Below are 21983 nucleotides of genomic sequence, written 5' to 3'. Positions count from 1 at the left end.
CTGCATTGTGTGGTTTGAATGTGGTTTAAAGGTGTTGATGGATTCCTAACCAATGGTTCGTCTATGACTCATAACAAAGAATTACATTTATGAACAAAAATGACATTTCAAATTTATTATGAGCTCGTTTGAAGAATTCATGACAAGAATTCATGTAGGTGCCCTAATAGAGTTCACTTATCTTGGAAGACAAAAGTGTTTCCCACAACTCGTATATTGTGGTAAAAAATAATTTCAATTAAAATTGGTGAATATTAAAAAAACAATCTAAGATTTTTCTAGTCAACTCCTCATATTTAAATATTAGTCTATCTGTAAGTCCAACATTTATACCAGAATGTTGACAATTAATTTTCAGAGAAAAAAAACTTAGTGTTATTGAAATATTGGTCAAATATTTAAAGAATTTTACAAACTTGTTGTAAATTCGATAAAAAATGTAAATAAATACAAAAAATTTTCTAAAACAATGCTAAAACATTTGTTTTCTCTTTTTTATAAATAAAATGCAATTTTTTTTTTATGAATTAGGTAGTATGCAACAAGCAAAAATCTTTTTCTTTAAAGCCATGATTGGCAAAAACTCATTTTTTCCTAAAACTAAAACTGTTAAAATAGGTTTAGGTGGTGTTTGCCAAACACATCCTTAAGTCAAAGAAAACCATTAGAAAAAATATTGCCAGCCAAATACGATCTTATCCTTTGACTCGATTTTGACCTTACCGGGTTAACCCGAAACTTCTAGTTTGACCATAAACCGAACCAAAGTCCACTGATTTGACCTGAAAAACAAACCAAGACCTAAACCAGAATCCAAAACAAAATCAAACTTAAAAAAAAAACTCAAAAATTATTGTCAAAACAAATCAAAACCTAAAAAAAGTAAGAACATGAAAAACATTCAACATGAACCAACAACATATATTTCAAATCAGACTAGATACAGACAAACCAAGGACACAAACATATTAAAAATCATGCAAGGATCAATAATATAACATTTATGCACTTTGATTATCACTAAAAATCCTTGATTTTATCAAAATGGATTTCGGTTTAAAACTGAAGCCCTAAGATAAAAAAAAAAAAAACTACTGAAAACATGTTATTGATTCAAATAAACCTTAGATTATTGACTAATGAAGTCGCTTGAAGGATTTTGTGCAAAGAATTGCACTAAAACTGGTCCAAATCATAGAGTTAAGATAATGTTCTTTCCAAGAACACGAAAAACACCTCCCAGCAACCCAGAAATTCAGCACACTGTCAAGCCTTCAAAACAGGCATTTTTTACTTCTAAAACATGATTTCTTCATTCTAACAAGTTACACAACCATAATCAAACATGTTTGAATTAAAAAACTAACAAATAACATCAAAATTATACAAGAGGTTTCAAATTTCAAAACTGCCAACTTAAAACAGCTCACAAAAATATCAAATTTCAATTCAAAACTGATACTTTAAACACCTAGAACCCAAATCATGCCTAGGGACTAAGAATACACAATAACAAAAAAAAAAAAGGCATCAATAACCTTACTATCAGATTTCCAAATCATTATATTTCATTTAATCTAAACATCCAAGCATATTCTAAACATCTAACAACATTAACAAACAACTCCAAACAGGATCAAACAAAGATAAAAACAACATTAAATGCATTAATCAAAATCAAAGCTAAAAGCAATATAATGCAACAAATATTCAAAAACACTATAAAACAAGAAAGAACATGTTAGAGATGTGCCTTATAGACATCATCCACCAGGATAAATGAATGTTTTATACCTTTCAAGCTTAAACAATGGTTGTTGCCTTTTGGTTCCTTCTTTTTCAAGTTTATTACTTTATCTCAAAGTTGAGAAAATCCTTGTGCTAGGCTATTAAACCTTCACACTTTAGAGTTCCTTTATCAATCTTTTTCTCACCTTTCCTCTCCTTGTGCTATGATTTTTCAAGGGGATATTTATAAGGTTTTGCTGGGGCTTTTTATGGGTTCAAACATAGATTGATGAAATGTTAGCTCTAAGATCAAAATAAAAAGGTTTTGAAGTACATTTCACAACTGTAAGCTCTATACTTATGCTGGTTTTTCAATGGTGATTTTGCAACAAACTTGGTATTGGAGGTTTTGGTGGTTTTCCAAACTTGGAAACCAATGAACTTGTTTCTAACCTTGATCTTGAGAGAAACGTGGTCAGCCTTTGATAAGAATCCACTGATAAGGCTTGAAGTGTGTTCATTAGTAGCTTTGTGAAATGGGTATCATAGTCATCAATAACTGAGTTTATCAATTTCAAGACTTTGTTGGAGCAACTCTAACTTCATAGTCGTTAAAGACCACCTAATATTGATAGAGAGGGGCACATCTTTTATTTAGATCCAATATTATTCAATTTGAAGGTCTGTAGCTCTATATTCATTTGTTTGAAAGTACCAACCCGATCAGCATAGAATCTAACAATATAGTGATGGTTGATCGGGAACAAGATGTTGTTGGGTTTATTGAAGAAAATAGGATGTAAACATTTCATGGGAGTAGCTGATCTTTGTAAAAAAAAGTGTTTCTTAGTTGAATGGTGGTGATTATAGCATTAGAGGTGGTTGGAATTGCCACATTTATTCGTCTGAAAGTGCTTACTCGATTAGCCAAAACTATCGAAGAAGAAGCTAAATAGTGGTTGAATGATGAGTCGTCTAGGTTATACCCTATAAATTAGGGTTTTTAATTTGGGATATGACAGATTTCATTTTAGTCACTATTCTTCCAATTGATTTTAATTGCACCAGTGATTGTCTCTCAAACTTTTAATTTCATGTAATTTCACCCTTGTCAAACTCAATCATCAGCCTAAACGTTTATTGTCATTTTCATCGTGGTCCTTGGTTTTTTATTTGAGCACTTAAACTCTTAATTGACCATCAAACTTTTAATTTTTTTCAATTTGGCTCTTGATTTGGTCAATTTAAGCCCTTACAATCACACATCTTTTCAGTTTAGTCCTTGGTTTTAGATTTTTTTAATTGAGTCTATAATTTCCCATCAAACTTTGATATTTATGCAATTATAACTATGATTTGTCCAAATTAACTCTTTAAAATGGCAAATCGACCTCCAAACTTTAATTTCTTCCGGTTAAAGCCTAAATTAACTTTAAATATCAATTAAGTCTTCTATAATTCTCATTAAGTCCTTACCTATTTAAAATTATATTTCCTTACCCAAAATAAAAATATTTTCACTAAATTGTCCATTTGACAATTAGAATTGAGTTGTCAATTTTACCAATCTTATACATGTTGGTCCTCCAACTTTTCCACTTGTCTTTTTGGTATTTCACCACCAACTTGGGCAATCTTTTAGGCTTTCTTCATGTATATCCTTTTGTATTTTGTATTTTATTTGTCTATTTTTTTTCTTGATATTTTTGTAAGGTCAAAAGTAAGTAACAACAGGTGACTTCTAAAAGTTTTTGAATTTCAAAAGTCCTTTTGCAATTCTTTACCATGGTGAACTCCACATGATTAAAAGTAAGAAAGAAAGCAATCATAGCCTTAGCATTAAAAATATATATTTTCTTCTTCTTTTTATCACCTCGTTCACTTATAGGTTTTAGACAAACTTCTCCATTCAAACTTATCTTAGTAGGATGAGTATATCCACTCTCAACAATATCCCATAATTCGATAATTATTTACTCAAAAAAAGTTTGCATCCTAATTTTTTTTAAATCATAATTCTTATCTTTGAAGAAGAAAGCCCTAATTAAACATTGACCCTTTAGTGTCATGATCTTTTCTCCTAGGTAATTAAACCTTTAACAAGGATTCCTTGCTCCATTACTAACTGAAAGGCTTAAAAGCACTTAGAGAAATGTGAATTAGGTGCTAAATTGAAATTTTGATAAGTTAAAATTTTGATCCTTTAACACTTCAAGTAGTTGAAACAAAGATTCATTATGAAAGTGCACAAAGTAAATAAAATAGAGATTGAGAGAGACACACCAAATTTATAGTGGTTCAGACAACCGCCTATTACACTACTTGAACCACCATTCAAGTATTCACTAGTAACACACTATCTTCTTCTAAGGTGAGACCTTATCGATACACTAATCTTTTTAAGGTCCAAGATTAGAAACCTTTCAATCTCAATATTTTTAAAGGATCAAGATTTTAACCTTTCAATAGCTCACAACCAAATATTTTTCCAAGTGGTTTAAATGTCACTTACACTTTCACAATAGATTATCTCTCACGAGGATTTTTAACACCTCACAATAAAAAGAAGATTACAATAGATTAAACTCAAATCTTTATAAAAATATATTGCTCAAGAATATCAAAGAGAGAATTGATGCAAATAAAGTTTAAGGTTTTAAAAGGATTATAAGATAAATAAAAGCTTTTTAGATTAAAGAGTTTGCAAGTATCTAGAATATTTTCACATGAAGTGAACAAGTAGTATTTGTAGGTAAAAACTAGTAATCACCACTTAGTTGAAAATAGACAAGAAATTTTTATTATGATCAAAATAGAAGAAATTATTTGATCAAATTTATACTTTTCATTTAAAGAATTTGAAAAATAATGTCGAAGCATTTGTTGAAAGATTTTTTTATGAAGTAATTTTCACCATATAAAAATTTGGCAAAAAATTATTTTTGGACATATTTTTTTTTTTAGATGTAAAATTAATTTTTTACGAGGACAAGGCGGCTTCACAGGACAATTCTCAATAGCATGCCTAGGCCCATGACGATATCTGCAACTAGAATGAGAGGATTTTAGATAGCGAAGCATGATGTGTCAAAGCTCATGAAAATGATTGCATGAAAGAGTGTGATGATTCTAAACAAGATCATTTGTAAAGCGACAGTGTGTGCAGAAATTTGCACGGGATTACTGATGAGTAGAAGGTAGGAAACGATGAGGAGAAGCCATAACCATATATTTGTATGAGTAGACTTAAGAGTGCCTGTGATATCCCACATCGGAAGTGAGTGTTCAGAGCCAGGACTTTATGAGTAGTGCTGGTCGTTGACCTGTTGTATGTGTTTTGGAGCGTCAGGCTCAGAGATGGGCTCGCGTAACCAAGAACAAAATTATGAGGACAGTAAGGCCCAAAGCAGACAATATAAGGGAGGTTGGGTCAGGCTATTATAGTGCCATGTCTAGTTTCTTTAGGAATTAGATCAGAAATTGCATCCTAAGTGGAGGTGAAAGGTGATGATGCACGACCATTAAAAATTGGATCAGACATAGGCGATCATTATGAAAGCTTTCTAGTGTTTGGTTATGTCATGGAAAATGAGCTGTAAAATAACTTATTAATGTTTTATTTTTCTCAAGTTTATTAAAATAACGAGGAACAAATCTTACAAATTAAAAAGTTGAATGAGAATGAAATTGAAAAAAAAATATAATTTCATAAATTATCTTAAATAAATAAATAATAATCAAAATAATAGAGATCAAATCTAAAAAATAAAAAAAAATGAAAGATGAAGAAATTAAAATAATAATAATTAACATTTTATAAATTATTTCAAATAAAATAAGTAACAATCAAAAGAATGAGGATCAAATTTGATAGATAAAAAATTTCAATAAAAAATGATAAAGAAAAAGAAAATAACAATTATAAAAATGAAGACCAAAGTTAATATAAAAACTAAATTTTAAGAGATGAAATTGAAAAATAAATATTTAAAACAAAATATATATATCAATCAAAAGTTTGAGGACCAAATTTGATATAATCAGCAAATAATATGACATTTCTAAATTTTTAAGAACTTCTAAAAAATAATTATTACGTAAAATGATTTCCTTGTATTCAAATATAAGGAATTTCATCCTACACATATAACGATGAGAGCTTGAATACCATTATAAATAATACAAGGACCATCATGACAAGTATAGGAACTACTAAAGAAAGAAGAACAACAACTACTAATATATTTTCAAAAAGTCAAAAGCTAAGTGATAAAAGTTTTATGAAATTTTCTAAAATGAAGATTAAAGTTGGTTGCATGTACTTACTGAAATATCCTAATCTCAAGGGAGTTGATCATTTTGGAAGCCCAATCTTCTCTCGGCTTCTAAAAGAGAACTTTCGCACGTGTAAAAACACACAGAACAAGAAAAACCCCATTGAGAAAATTAAAGGTGATGGGATTTGTGTTGCCCTTTTTGTGAGAATATTCTGCAGACACTACACCAAGAGTTCTGAATCCGGATTTGCAAATGCAATTATTGGCTGATTATCACAACCAACAACAGCTCACTAGAACCCTAAAATTAATGAATCTTAGAATGTTCCAGGTGCACAAGAGACTGGGATCTGTAGATACTGAAAGCGAAGTTATTTAATAATCGCGATGAGATTCCTTCTCTTCAACCTGGTGATTATTACTTCTCAAACTCTTTGGTAGTCTTTTGAAGGAAAAAGAACTGATCTTACCGTTCGTCACAAGAGTTGACTGTTGCTGGACTCTGTCATTCAAGATTGGCTGGTGGGAAAGGAGCATTTGTTTCGGACCTGACCTAGAGTTCCAGTCAAGACACCAAGGTTTGACATCTTCACCATGGACCTGGAAAAGTCCCTTCTAAAGGTTGTTCCATCATCTGAAGCATAAACTGCCACAAATCTTGCAGTATTCTCATCAGCCATCAATTGTTGATCAGCAAATAGAAGTCCTCTACCCCCCAACAAATTCTGATAGTAGTGGTTATCAAAACGTGCTCCGGATGGTATAGAAGCGGATGATCCTTGGAAAATCATTGCCGAACTAGAGTTCCTCATCTCCCTTGATGTCATAGAAGCTACAGTTCCATCATGATTGGTGCTGTTGCTATCCTGACAAGCAAGTCTCAATTCATTTAGGAAATCATGATCTACAGAGGCATCTGGTTGTCCTGTCCCAGAGAAGTTAGTGAGGCGATTCCGGATGAAGTCACAGCTGATTTTGCCCACATTATGAGCACCTATAGAATCAAGAAATTTATTCAGTCCATGATTGATTCTATAATTTCTTGGAAGACATAAAGGGGAACAGAGAGAAAGACGCACAGTAAGTACCTAAGAGATTGACTGTTTCTCTTTCATCAAAACCTCTGCGGGAAAAGAGGAAAAGTGTTCGGGTGATGTTATCATTGGGCTTTGGAATCTCGTCCATGGCTTCATCAAAGTAGGATTGAGTACTGTCTCTCCTGCCTGTAAAAACTGGATAAAATGGACCACCAGCCTGCAAGATCAGGCAAGAACGAACACCATCAGCGTTGATGGTGAAGAAGATATGGATGAGAGTAAAGCAGCGGCATACTAGGACTGATTCAGTTCCTTTGTTTCAGAAATTTCAATAACCAAACAGAAGGAAGGGAAGTGATGAAACTTCAATCAAAATAACAAGGTCCTAATGCTGTTTCATCACCGTTAAACATTTCAGATCATAGACTGCAAAATTTGTAGTCTAATTAACTGAAATTTTCACTCAGAAGGAGTCAGATTCAGATACTTGTCATTAACGAAAGCTCTTCCTACGTTTTTTTTTTTCAAAACAGAAACACCCGAAACCTAAAGAAAACTAAAGCTTAGTTCAATATCGAACTCAATGAAGAAAAGATTAAAGCTGCTGAGTGCTAAGTCCATGTAAAGAAAACAAAGCAATAGAAGTACAGACCAGCACAACAGCATCTCTGGTGGCAAGTGCAAGGCTGTCAGCACATGAAACTACTCCTGGGCATGCATTGTCAAGCTCCTCCTTGATCATGTCAATCTCATTAATACCTCTCAAGGTCTTGTTCGGAGCGGCCTGCCTCTCAATGGAACGGTTTTTATTCCCATTGCTATCATCCAAGAAGACTGAAGCATCACAACCCTGATTGTAGTGATCCCACAAGATCAGTAATAAGTAACGATATAAAAAACATTACCATGAATCAATATCTAGATACATACAATGAAAAGAAATCTGAATTAATATCTAGATACATGCAATGACAAGAATTCTTATTGTTAATAGCAAGACTCAGCATCCAGATCAAATTTGTGGTTATCTGCCTAAGAAATTAAAGAGTGCCCAATCAATCAATGATAGCTCCTCACGAAAAGTGTCTCCACAAAGAATTTACAGAACCAAACAACTGAGAATACCAGGCCAAGAATTGAAGCAAGGATGCACAATAACAAGAGAAGAAATTTCATAAAACAAGCAATTTAAGGCCTATACAGACCTGAAAAGTTAAAGAGCCAAGTAGCCTACTGCAACAGAAAAATAACATAAAACTAATAAACACGAGGCAGACACACTTTGCGTGTAAACAAGCACACCACAAAAACAAAATCCCAAATTCATAAGAACCCTACGATCATCAACAAACAAGAAACCAAATTCCCCATTTGGGAACAACTGTGTAGTGATCAAACTCCCTCAAAGAAAGGAAAGAATACACAGAATCCACAAACCTGGCCACTTGAAATAACCCTCAAAGAACTACAACAAAGAAACCCCAATTGAGCAAAACCCTTGCACACATCGACATTTAGAGAAAAGAAAAGCCACAAACATTTAAAGAAAAGGAAACCCAATTGAGGAAAACCCACAAAAAAGAATTAAGAAGAAGAAAATAGCATACCTTGATGAAGCAATCATGGAAAAGAAGCCTTAAAAGACCAAAAGAAATATCATTTTGCTGCATGTAAATCCTTGCCATTGTTGATCTAACAATGGACTCAGCTTGTGGACAATTCTGGCGATAAAAATCGTATTCAAGACCGTGAAGCTCATCAGCTAAAGAAACAACACGTTCTCGAGTACTTGTGGCACTCTCTCTTTGTAGAAAAACAGAAAATGTTTTCTCTTCTTTTTCCAGCTTCTCTCTTTTGGCCCTTTCCTCCTCCTCTATTTCAGATGGAAATTTTAAAGAAAGAATCACAGAGATTATGAAGATAACTATAAGTGTCTTTGTCTTTCTCTTCATTAACTTTGCCATTTCTCTCTTCAATCAATCAAGTTCTTGATTTTTCTTTTCTTTGAAGAAGCAGAAAGAGAGAGGGGCGGGTTTGTAAGTACTGAGAGAGGGCGGGAAATGGAGGTGAGGCAGTTATGTTTCTTGAATTGACGGAAATAGCCTACAAACAAGTATTATTTTCAATGAGGTTGGCATGGGGTTGTTGGTAATTTGGATGCTTAATGCGGTAGTTATTGCTATGAAGTATGAACTACTCTTGCGATGAAAAATATCTAATTGATGAAAAAATACAACACTTACATTATTAGCTCGTGGTTTGCTGCGTGGTAGATTGTTTTTTTAATGTAAAAAAATATTTAATTATTGTTTTTTAATAAAACAAATTTTAATTATAAGTTCATAATATAATTTCTATTTAATTATGTTTAAAAAAATATATTGATATAGCTATATATTAAATAATATTTTTTTTAAAATATTAAAATTACAATATATTATATAATACGGATTAATTTATTAAATCTAAATCTCGGAATTATAAAACATTAACAACCTTATAAAATAATTTGGATAAATTATGAAGATTAACGTAAAAAAATTTAATTTTTTCAGCAAGGTTCTGGTGGTTGTATTCGCCGAGAAACCCCGTTTCTTTGACAAGTTGCCTATAATCTCAACAAGGTTCTGGTGGCTGCATTCGCCGAGAAACCCCATTTCTTTGACAAGTTGCCTATAATCTCAACAAGGTTCTGGTGGCTGCATTCGCCGAGAAACCCCATTTCTTTGACAAGTTGCCTCGCCATTGATGGATTCTTTTGTTGGAGAAATCCTTGGATGATGACATTAAAGGTGGTGCCTTCGTTGCTTGCACAGCCGTCCTCTTCCATTTTTCTTGAAAGCTTGTGTGCTTCAGTAAGCAACCCTTTCTTGAAAAATCCATTTATTAACGCAGTGTGTGTATAAAGGTCAGCACGAAACCCTTCATGAGGCAGTCTAGAAAACAGTTCCTTACCTTGTTATTTTCTTACCACGGCGGCGGCGGCTGCTTTTGAAAGCAGAGATTTGAAAAGAAGCCTATCATAACACCCATCTGTTGTTGAAGACGAAGAAGATGTTGTAGGCCGAAGCAGAATCAAATCATGGCCGCAATTATTGTCTTTCCTCACTGCCCAGGTATATCTACTGGCCTGTTTGGAGGAAATAGAATTGTGGTTAGTTTTTAAAATATTTTTTATTTTTAAATATATTAAAATAATATATTTTTTTATTTTTTAAAAATTATTTTTAAAATTAGGATATTAAAACAATTTAAAATATAAAAAATTATTTTTTAATAAAAAAATATTAAATTATTTAAAAACATGAATTAACCTGCATTTCCAAACACCCAAATTATTTCATTTCTATTATAATCTCTAAATAATTTCTCTAAAAACAAGTCACTTGCTTCACCATCACTGGTACTAATGAAGTAGGTCTACTTATGGAAATTAGATTTTGAGACAGTCTAATCTCATGAAAAATGTAAAATTTCTTTCATTAAATCTAATAATTTTTCAAATCTTTGTGCATTCAATACATAATTTTTTTTTATTTACACATATAATTTTTCACTTATTTAATTAGATATATACATTTACTTTTTTATTTAAAATTAATTTTTTATGCTAAAAAATGCGTTAGAAATGCTTACGCATTCTTTTTTATTATCGAATATTGTAACATGGTAGAGACGGGCTGCTGCTTTTTTTTTTTTTTTCTCACACGACAACAATACAGTTACCAGCTATAATAACCAACAATAAGGTTTAACCTGAATTTATGAATAATTTGTGGAATATTTTTTTTTTAGTTTAACGTGGCTGTCCTGGCTAGCTTGCGTGCACCTCGACTAATCTCACTGGCCCTGAAATTAACGACCATGTAAGCCTCCAGTGGCCATCATATGAGCAACCACAGGGCTTGAACCTGAGACCACAGAGAGTAAACATTTTGATTCCAAACTCTTACTACTGGACCACCATCTAAATAGTTAATTTGTGGAATATTATCACATAAGAAGGTGATGTATAACAGTAAAAGAATGGATAAGTTCGTTTGTGTATATTATTTTAATAGTCAATGAATCTACCATATCAATAAAATTTTATTTTTATATTTTTAAATTCAAATAAAATTTTTTTTCTGTGATCACATTCAATACTATTACTTAAAATTTTATAATATATATAAAGAATAATGAAAAATGCAACTAATAGATATTACTAAAGATGAATGACGGTTTGAGTGGTTCATCTTATACGAGATCTATAAAAATATGGTTTTTTTTTTTAATTTTGAATTTTTTATTTAAAATTAATTTATTAATATTTTTAAATTATATTGATGTTAAAAATAATTTTTTTAAAATAAAAAATTATTTTAATATATTATAAAAAATATTTTAAAAAACAATTCCTACTACAATATCAAATACTCTCGAAATTAAGAAATAATAAAGTATAGTTAGATTTTTATATAGTTACAATCATTTATTTTAAAGCATGGATGACACCTCAACGGATCGCACCTTATTAAAAAGTTAAAAATACAAAGAGGGATTACTGACCATCAAAATAAATAATAATTAAAATAATAATAAACTCAAATAAAACAACGGTCCCTAGTAAAATAGCATGGCAAATTCTTTTATCCCCCACTCATTCTTTCCTCATGCTAATAAACCCTAAAATTTTCCACAAACATCCCTTTTCTTCACTCACTTTCTTCCTCTCCCTTTTTCGAGGTTATATCCTCCTCCTTCAACTATTATTTTGACAGACTCACATGTTTTGGTTTATTATTCATGTTGTTTTCTTGGTAATTGCAGAGAAACTCATTTGTTTTCTTTGTCTTTTGTTCTGCTCTCGTGACTATACAAGGTATAATTCTTCACCTTTTCCTTTGAAATTGTACATGGCATCTTGGTTTTGTTTGGTTTGGTGGAAAGTAACTTACTTTTTGTGAAAGATTAGGAAGAGATTGTACGGGTGAGTTTTTGTTTTTGTGTTAATGTTCTGGGCTTGTAAAGAAAACACTTTTTAAAAAAATCTTTTAGATTTTTCGGTTTTGAATTGGTTCTTAATCGGGAATCTGGCTTATTTTTCTGTTGGAGTATGTTAAATTTATGTACTTGGCTACGATTTTCCTACCAACAGTTCATTTTGTATGTTGCCAGAAAGCTTTATAATCATAATGGGTCTGGATTTATAATTCGCCTTATAGTTTATCCCATAGAATGGATGACCATTTGATTGCATGGGAGAGTTAGTAAATCTTAGAAGGGATTTGACTGTCAATTATTACAAATTGTTTGTAAATTTTTCAGGTCGGAATTGAAGCTTATAGTTTATAGTATTAGTTAAATTTTGAGTTTTTTTTTTTTTTTCTAGATTCTGATTTTCATTTTATGGTTCTTTTTTTCTTTTTACTAAAAGTGCATGCTTTCGTAGCCTATTTTGATCTTGATGTGTATTGGCAAATCTGTTTGCAGGGTTTTATGGCCTAGTGGCACATTGATTTCTTCAGTTCATACAGGGCCTGTATAGACTGTTCATAACATTTGGTGGTGGCAGACACATATGGTAAATTTAATGACTAGTGATTCATCTCATTCCGGAATGAATGATGGCGGACTGTATAGATATTCTCAGGAAAAACTTGAAGAAGGTGGTTGTTGGTACTTTTCTAGGAAGGAAATTGAAGAGAATTCTCCATCTAGACAAGATGGCATTGACTTAAAGAAAGAGGCTTATCTACGCAAGTCATACTGTACGTTTCTACAAGATTTCGGCATGAGACTTAAAGTGTGAGTCTTGACACATTATGTTGTACTCTATCTCATTTTGCTTAAACTAAATGTTTAACGTCTCTGAATTTTCAATTTGTATTATATGAATGTTTTTTGGGTAGTCCCTTTCATATAAAAATTGGATTAAAATGGAATCTATATTTACAAGTTAAGATAATTTCCTGTTCCCTTTGGTTGGTCAGCGATGAGAACATGCTGTGTTTATGCTTTTATCTCTTAATTTTTTTGTTAGATAGTAGTATATGGGGATTACCAATGTTGAATTTATAGAGTATTTGAATGAAGTATAACAAAGAATTCAAACCAGAATGCACACTATTTGATGGCGAGACAGAGAAGGTAGAGTTTTAAAAGGAGTAATGGTTCTTCTGTTTACACTACATAAATTTTTAAGCGGGTGATTTGATATATTGTTGTTATACTGCACATTGAATGCACAGTATTCTTCGTAATTACGTGTGAGATAAATCATGTATTTTTTGAAATGCAGGCCCCAGGTAACAATTGCTACTGCAATAATTTTCTGTCACCGATTCTTTCTTCATCAATCCCATGCGAAGAATGATAGGAGGGTGAGTCAACATTCCTTCATTAAATGTCAAATCCTTTTCTCCTTGTTGGAAATGATTATTTAATACATATCCGGGATGACATGTAACTGAGGTAATAGCCAGTGCAATTGTCTCTTCCTTCTTTTTGGTGTTTTCCTTATGTAGTACCCACTCCCTGAATTTGTAACCGATGTTTAGATTTCATTAAATGACCATCTTGTCTAATTTCGCTCAAATTGTCTCACAGACTATCGCTACAGTTTGTATGTTTCTTGCGGGGAAGGTGGAGGAGACTCCCCGTCCACTGAAAGATGTTATTCTCGTTTCTTATGAAATTATCCATAAAAAGGATCCTGAAGCAGTTCAGAGGATCAAGCAAAAGGTAATTTGCTTGTGCAAAGATGCTCTCCACTTCTTCTGTTACTTGTTTATTTCTCCCAGCAGTGGGATTTGGATTCCCCACCACCACTTCTCCCCTTTTCTGATTTTTAAGATTTGACTATGATTTACACAATCCACTTCACCCCAACAATTGATCTAAAGCCCAAGCATGTTGTGTCTGAACTCAAAATGCCAAACTGTATTGTCTTGTTGTCAATCCCTTAGACCATACAGATTATAATCTACAACATGTTTGTGGTTGTTTTGATATTCAATGTTCAGCATATTTGCTTTTGCGTCTGTATATCCCTATCATATTCAGCTGTCCTGTATATATATGTTGCCTTTGTTCTGTTCACATTCCTTTCGTTTCCCTGCACAATTCATTTTCTTTCTCCTAACTCGCTATCCACATCTCTCGTGCAGGAGGTATATGAACAGCAGAAGGAAATAATTTTACATGGAGAGAGGGTTGTACTTGCAACTGTTGGTTTTGATTTAAATTTGCTCCATCCATATAAACCTCTTGTTGATGCTATAAAGAAATTCAAGGTTGCTCAGAATGCCCTTGCTCAAGTTGCATGGAATTTTGTGAATGATGGGTATGGAAAATTGCTTATTTTAATGTACATACCTTTCTTCATTGTCTCATCTTGATTGGGGATGCCGCATGCAGACTGCGTACATCTCTTTGCTTGCAATTTAAGCCACACCACATTGCAGCAGGTGCCATTTTCCTTGCTGCGAAGTTCCTCAAAGTAAAGCTCCCATCAGATGGTGAGAAGGTCTGGTGGCAAGAGTTTGACGTCACCCCACGCCAATTGGAGGGTTGGTGTTTTTCCTTCCAATCATATCATTAATATTAACAAAGTATATTGTTTTCATTAATAATCACACGTGTTCATGAGAGAACAATCTCTCACACAATTCATCATCTTGGGGGAATGAAGCTGACTGGGGGGGTGTGGGGGGGAGCTGAGTATAATCCTTTGACAGTGTTTACTATTACAATAGCACTTTTGAATATGGTGGGTTTCATCTTTAATTGTGGAATTAATTCTCGCAGAGGTTAGCAATCAGATGCTGGAACTGTATGAACAGAACCAAGTGCCCCCATCAGCTAACAGTGAAGCTGAAGGGAGCATTGTAGGTGGAGCTTCTCATCGGGCCACATCAAAAGCTTCATCTAGCAATGAAGAACATGTGGCACCTAATAATCATTCTCAGACTGGAGGTATTAGTACAAGACTTGGAAACTCAAATCCAATGTCTAGACCAGTGCATGAGCAACCTCTTGCAGATAATCATGTTGGTCCTCCAAGAACCAGCCAAAACCATGGTAGTTATCATGGAAGTGCTGAGATGAGAAGTGCCTCAGACCACAATATGGATGGTGAACCTAAAGATGATCTACCCTATGAAATAGAGACATTGCCTTCCCAGGGAAATACGAGGGAAGGTCAAACCTCGAGACGAGCCTTGGATGGGCTTGGAAATGAAGATCTAGAAAGGAATGTTGCAAGAAGTGAAATAAAAGATTCAGGAGAATCAAAAGATAAACATTTTGGTCGAATTGCGGAGCATAGAGAGGGTACGTTTGCTCAATCACCCCAAGATGCTATTAAAAAGATTGATAGAGACAAAGTGAAGGCAGCTTTGGAAAAAAGAAAGAGGTCCCGAGGTGACAAGACTCGAAAAACAAACTTCTTGGATGACGATGATCTAATTGAGAGGGAACTGGAAGATGGAATTGAACTGGCTGCTGAAAGTGAAAAAAAAAAGCACGATAGAAGACAAAGCTGGTCCAAGCCCTTGGACAGGGAAGAATATGAGAACTCGCATCATGGAAAGAATATTGATGCAAGGGACGAAAAACATCATGGAATGAGGGGACAGTTATCTCAAAAGCCAGATCTGAACAACATTGAAGATGGGGAACTGCCTGCTCCTGATGATATGGACCAGGGTTTTCCCTCACCTAAGCTGATCAACCGCAAACACAAGGCATCAAGCCCACGTGACAGAAAGTTTGAGGGGAAGCATCGGAATGATAATGTGCCTGGGTCTCACCATTATAATCATCATGATTATACAGATGATCGAAACAGGATGAACCGGCTTGGTTATATGGAGAGAGATCATAAAAGACATGTCCCAGAAAATCATGCCTGAGGTATTAATGTTTGCTGGAGCACTTCTTGGTGTCAAGCTCTCTCTCAGATGCTGGTAACTGTTTAAACGAGATCACTGTCGCTTTGTATTTCCTTTGCAGTAAGTCGAAGTAATATATCAGCTGTTGGAGGATCCTGTTCTGAAAGGATGATTCTAGTGAGGTCTAAGCCCTTTAGCAGCTATCTTATAGTTGATGGTTGGATTAAACTCTTCCACGTAATTTATAAGAATGGAAGCGAGGTTTTTGGATGTTCTTAATTGTGCTTTCCTTTGATCTTCTTGTAGAATACTTGGGATCGTTATCCATGTACAGAAACGATGATGATGATAATCTAGTAATCATAATGGTTTTAGATTGCAAGCTTGGTGGAATTCATTTGCATATTCAACGATGACTCTGTTTGCTGCTTTTCCTCCTTTTTCTTTAAATTTGATAACATTGGAACTTGTTTTTGAAAAAGAATCCACATTTTTTTCCTGGATTGAAATAAAATCTTCAAAGCCTCACGCGCTTGGTGAGGGCTAGCACTTGCTAGTTGCTACAATACAATAAGCCCACGAGGATTCGGTGGATATATTTTGGCAGTTACTACATGATCCAGTGTCAGTGAAAAGGTTGTGCCATTGAAGGGAGTGTGTGGTTGCCCTGTAGAATGGGGGATGACATTGTAGATATGTTTTGTGCAATTGAAGTGAATGTGTGGTTGTTCTGTAGAATGGGGATGAACTAAATGTGTTTTGTACGTGATTAAAAAAAAGAGAGGAGGGGGGGGGGGGGGGGGGGGGGCGCGCAGAGGTGCCCATACTAAATGCACAACATCCATTGAGGCTTGAGTTTCAGGCAGAAAAGGAGGCTCAATGTAATCGATATAAGCAAGTTAAATTACTGTTGAGGATTGTACAATGTAACTAAGTTCTACAATATTTAGAATCAAGAACTACAAAACCGAAGTCAAAATAGTACCGTGCATCATCTTAGAGCTCGACTACTTTTGTCATCTCGATTACTCCTGTCTCGATGACACTCACGATCATTGTCACTTTCTGCACTTCTATGTCTATGGTCTCGCTCATCCCTCTTTTTATGGCTATCATGATCTCTATGACTATCTGAACTTCTCTTTCTGTAATCTTGATCATCTTTATGGTCATTACCACCCTCTTTGACTATCTGAATTTTTCTTTCTGTAATCTCCATAGTCTCTTCTTCCATTTCTTCATTCTTTTCTTCTATCCATATGCTTTTCTCTATCAAGTCGCTCCTCAGAATATTGACTTCCTTTACTTTCAGGACATCGTCTGTCCTCTCCATGTCCCCTATCTCTGTCACTATGCCTGTTCCTCTCTTTTCTGGCCTAGGACTTTCTGGAGTGTCTCCGTCAAATACCATTTCATATCTACAAAAGCTTGTTTCTCTGTTAGACAAACAGAGGGAGGAAAGGGGGAAAAAGCCATATTATTACTAACCTTGAATTATTATCTCCACCATGCTGCATATCATCGTCCTTTAGTATGTTTTTTAAAGGATGATGCTTATTGGCAGGATCCCCAGTGCAATCCCTGGCCATATGATCAGGAGAACCACATTTGAAGCAACCTCTCCCTGCTGTCAATAAGATAGAATACAAACACAACAGTTTATATTTGGCAGAATTCCTAGAGAGAGCATTTGGTTGTTTCAAGCTCGTTAGGCATTGCATTTACAATAATCCCATCTTCCTTGTCTGAAAAGGGACTGCTCGATTTATGCCCAATCAGTTCTTTAGCACTCAGGTTTAATTCATTATTAAGTTCCTTTTTTCCCTCGACATACGTGTATTTACATGAAATATTAATCAAATTGCAATCTTTACCTTTACCTGGTTGGTTGTCTTTGCGCCTGTCCTGAGACAACAGTTTTGCAACACTCTGGCTAAAACCCACATGAATCCTTCTATCATCAATCAAAGCATTATCCATCTGCCATGAAGCAATTAAATATAAAATTTCAGTAGGAACACAAAAATACCTCACGATACATCTAGTTGATGACATTCCTAAAATTAACTGTTATAATGCCCTAGGAACCATGGACTTATTTAAACAAAGGCATTTCAAGGCAATCAGAAATGCAGAAAGAAGAATACAAATCAAGTTTTTTGACAGAAAAATACTTTGCCAGTCCTTCCAATACCTTAAAATATGCTTGTTCACATGCCTCTTTGGTCTCCAACCCTGGCTTGACAAAAAACATTATAATCATCAAGTAAAAATAAGAGGAGCATATTCAAACATATGTCAAAAACAATATACAAAGAACACATAAAAATTGATCACTATGCTAAAAACAAAAAACAAATACAAATATCACATAAAATTTGATCACTATGCATCAATAAAAAACGAAGAAGCCTTAACACACGCAACCAGTACACAGATTGGGACAAAGAAGTGACAAAAGTTGATGTTAATGATAAGTGATGCATTCCATCATACAGCAACAGGTCATCTCAAATACGCGGATATAGATAATTTGATGCGGAACAAAAGGAATATTTGAAGCCTAATAAGAAAGGAAAAAAGAAGCTAGAGAGAAAAAGCCAAAGAAAGAGAAGAGAATAATAAGACTTGAAAAGTATGCACTTTGCAGATTTTTATTCAATTACTATTTAAAAAATTAGAATATAAATACTAAAACTCTAATTAAAATAAGTAATTAAATTTATAGCCTACTAAATAAAATACCTAACAATAATTAAATCAAACCCAACAAATAAAATCTAATTAATAAACCTCGACTAAAAGTTCAAATAAATTAAACCAAAACATAACTTGAAGCCTAATCTCTTAATGGTTTCAGCTACCCTCTATCTTCTATGATTGTATGAGTGCGTAAACAATATTTTAGGTCTGATGTCCCAATTAATTCTCCCGAGATTGGAGAAAATCAACCTCGTCAAGTATAGTTCAAGGTGGCTCCAATAATGCTCTCCCAAAAATCATGATCAAGCTACTATGATGTTTCTCTGATAATACAAGTATAGTCTGAATCTAGTTGTCTAGCTTATATAATAGATTCGCTGAAGTTCACCATCCTTGGTAAAAACAACTTGTGCATCCAAAGTAGCATTAATATGTTCATTTTGTGCCAATGATAAAGATAATGTGGTAGGGGTATTAAAAGGAGCATCAATGATAAACTATTATGTTTTATATATAACGAGGTCATTCATGTCAAATATAGAGCTAATATCAAACTTTAGTGGCAATTTAATGACATAACTATTTGATTCAATCATTCACAACACTTTGAATGATTTAACACTACTCATTTGCAAGTTATGATTGATTTTTAAAGGACACTGCTCAGGTCTTATATGTACAAGAAATAATCTTCAACATTAAGTGCATCTTAATACTTATGTAAATCAACTTGAAATTTGTATTGTTCATTACTTGCTTGAATATGTTTTATAATCTCGACATGCAGATTATGAACTTTGCATGCAAAAGACTCAGTTGAATCAAGCATTTTAGAATGAGAAGATAAAAGAGGAAGATCTACTTGCATCCTAGGTTTGTGACCATGAACCTTATATGACTGGGAGTGTAGAATGGAACACACACTTTTTGAATCCTGGATGAATATAAATTGGACATAACCTAGTGAACCAAAGCCTTTTTTATTCTCTTTATCATGAATAAAAGGTGAGGATTCTTAATAGACTGCTCAAGACTTATGACATGTTGGATTTCAAGCATAGAGGACAAATCATGTAACAGCCCGAAATTTTTATAACACTTTTGAAAAATAAACATGTAATTTTTATATATAAAAAGGATATCTCTACGAAGTTTTTACCTAACTGGACCATAGTATATTTATTGGTTGATCTGTCTAATGAACTTAATACATCTCGCGAATAACCTGTAAGAATTTGTTCTATACTAGGAATTTCTCGTGCCTTAGCTTCATCGTAATGGTAATGTATCCTACAAAATTTGTTATTTATGTTAGCTTTCAATTTTCAACTCAACAAATATTTGAATCATATTAATGAAACAAATCGTTAACCAGTTTCATATTTTATTTCATTATGCTCAAAAGTACATTCATGCATAAGATCTTTTAATCTCACCTTTTTAATGTTTCATCCTTTATATCTCTCATTCGAGGTCTTTCATTCATCATAAAATAAACCATTTAATCTTACGAGGTAATTGTGTCATCTGCTTAAAAATGACATTATCTATAAGAATACTAACAAAAAGAGTTGTTCTTCTAAATTCCATCTCTCTATTTTTATCGTTTAAAATACTTGCCTTCATGATATCATCCTAACAATTTCATAGTAATTCAGGTCAAACACTTTAATATCGTTGTTCTATGATTACCTTATATAATTACATAACCATTTAAGTTACAATAAGTTTACTTGTTACTAAATTCCATATAGCTAGTACATATTTAATTTCTAACTTTGGTAGTTCATTTACCATGAAATTAAAATTATCATAGCAAATTTTTTATTACACAACCAATATTCTAGCTGTACTTTTCTATTGTTTATATTGAACAGGACAATTGAAAACCACTGGTCATACGTAGTCATCGCCATTGCTAACAAAATTTCATTCCACAGTTATAATTGCCACCAAATTCATAACATGTCAAAAATCATACAACCCCTATTCTGACATAATTACATTACACAAAACAACTAATATGGCATTCTACAATTATACAATAAATGGTTATCATATTGTATCAATTATATTTTATCACAATAATTTGAAATGCAATACACATACATCATAAATACCCTTGATTATACCATATCCCAATAGTCAATGAACTTTTATTATTATAATTTCTAATCGAACTTTTACATTATACCATTATTCTTTTTTTCATAAAGGCCATCTTCCATTTTCTCTTAGATTTATTAGTTTATCAACTATTTCATGTATTCTTCCTAGTTAATACAAACTTTGTCTCCATCCTTCACGGGGATTATGTTTTTATTAATTCAATTTCATTGATATAACATTTATTACCATTAACATAATTACACCACCATAGTTTTGTATTAACTGTTGAATCTTATACAACGTCTCATTAATAATCTGATGAGTCAATAATTCAAGCATTAATAGTTTCGTACAAGGCCACTAACCAATTCACAATCTTGGTCTTGAAATTATTACATATCATAACCAAAACCTTGTAATTAATTTTACAAAACATCATTTTATTTTTCAATAATATATCATGATCATAAATCAACTTTTCAATCAATCATATGGCACAATAGGACCATTTTACCATATCAATTTTCCTATACATCAATCAATTGATGCCCTTGGTCTATTTCCGAGCACTAGCCCCATTACCGGGTCACTAGATCCAACAGCATATTCCCGGGCACTAGCCCCATTACTAGATCACTAGTTCCAACAACCTATCATCAGGCACTACTTTCTCCATATATCTATTCTTACATTTACACAACAACTACATATACAATAAAAATCACTTTATTAATCTAAAATCTGACACTTTATTCATAACACACAAATTTCACTTTGAGATAACAACTATTACATTTCATCTCAGTTATATTATCATTAATCCAACCTTTAGCTTTGTCGCACGTGTGCGGCGTCGCGACGATATTCCACTTCATCATGTAGGTTTGAGGTAATCGGGAAAATAGGGCAGACAAGGAATTCTTGTCTTTTATTAGTGGAAAGCGGGAAAGGGAGTCACCACCTAGTATTTTGGTAACTAGTCTCAGAGATCGGGTATGGGGATTGGCTACATAAAGGGAAGGTATGAGCACCCCAAATACGCCTTACCTAAGGTAAGCTGCATTGTTTAATTGTCTGATAAAAAACAAAGGTCTTGTCGTATTTTCTAATTATTGGTTAATCTAAGGTTCAAGAAAAGTCCTTCTCCGTAAGAAGATCCTTATCTTATCGGGTAAAAGCCTATTCGTTCTAATGTCTATATATATAAAAAAAAACTATCCTTTTAATATCAAAAATATGTTTTACGTGTAAAT

General features: G+C 33.2%; 3 protein-coding genes across 10 annotated transcripts; 1 reads left to right on the top strand and 2 right to left on the bottom strand.

Annotated features, from left to right (window-relative positions):
• Positions 1-6165: 6165 nt before the first annotated feature.
• LOC7456333 (putative Peroxidase 48) lies at positions 6166-9122 on the bottom strand. The gene is made up of 4 exons (XM_024604839.2): positions 8650-9122; positions 7695-7892; positions 7094-7259; positions 6166-6999 (listed from the first exon to the last, which is right to left on the bottom strand). The coding sequence occupies exons 1-4, from the start codon at positions 9004-9006 to the stop codon at positions 6515-6517; spliced, it is 1206 nt and encodes a 401-aa protein (XP_024460607.1). The 5' UTR covers positions 9007-9122; the 3' UTR covers positions 6166-6514.
• Positions 9123-11621: 2499 nt separating this feature from the next.
• Positions 11622-16300, top strand: LOC7456334 (cyclin-T1-3). Of its 5 annotated transcripts, none has more exons than XM_024605783.2 (9): positions 11622-11770; positions 11855-11906; positions 12518-12608; positions 12678-12832; positions 13326-13407; positions 13634-13768; positions 14194-14369; positions 14444-14595; positions 14834-16300. In XM_024605783.2, the coding sequence occupies exons 3-9, from the start codon at positions 12606-12608 to the stop codon at positions 15937-15939; spliced, it is 1809 nt and encodes a 602-aa protein (XP_024461551.2). In that variant the 5' UTR covers positions 11622-11770; positions 11855-11906; positions 12518-12605; the 3' UTR covers positions 15940-16300. The 5 variants fall into 5 exon arrangements, with proteins under 5 accessions (XP_024461551.2, XP_052310653.1, XP_002310097.3 ...); XM_052454693.1 differs by having other exon boundaries at positions 12518-12832; positions 14834-15715; positions 15746-16300; XM_002310061.4 differs by having other exon boundaries at positions 12518-12832.
• Positions 16301-16774: 474 nt separating this feature from the next.
• On the bottom strand, positions 16775-18504 carry LOC7456335 (peptidyl-prolyl cis-trans isomerase CYP59). 4 transcript variants are annotated; one of them, XM_024604840.2, is made up of 4 exons: positions 18113-18504; positions 17793-17898; positions 17407-17545; positions 16775-17336 (listed from the first exon to the last, which is right to left on the bottom strand). In XM_024604840.2, exons 1-4 carry the CDS (start codon positions 18179-18181, stop codon positions 16910-16912), a joined length of 741 nt encoding a protein of 246 aa, XP_024460608.1. In that variant the 5' UTR covers positions 18182-18504; the 3' UTR covers positions 16775-16909. The 4 variants fall into 4 exon arrangements, with proteins under 4 accessions (XP_024460608.1, XP_024460609.1, XP_024460610.1 ...); XM_024604841.2 differs by having other exon boundaries at positions 17407-17542; XM_024604842.2 differs by having other exon boundaries at positions 17799-17898.
• Positions 18505-21983: the final 3479 nt, after the last annotated feature.

This window comes from Populus trichocarpa, chromosome 7 (genome assembly GCF_000002775.5).
Source record: "Populus trichocarpa isolate Nisqually-1 chromosome 7, P.trichocarpa_v4.1, whole genome shotgun sequence".
In the NCBI taxonomy this organism is placed as follows: domain Eukaryota; kingdom Viridiplantae; phylum Streptophyta; class Magnoliopsida; order Malpighiales; family Salicaceae; genus Populus; species Populus trichocarpa.
Note: the sequence above shows the minus strand (reverse complement) of the source record. Positions and strands in the feature narration are given on the sequence as shown.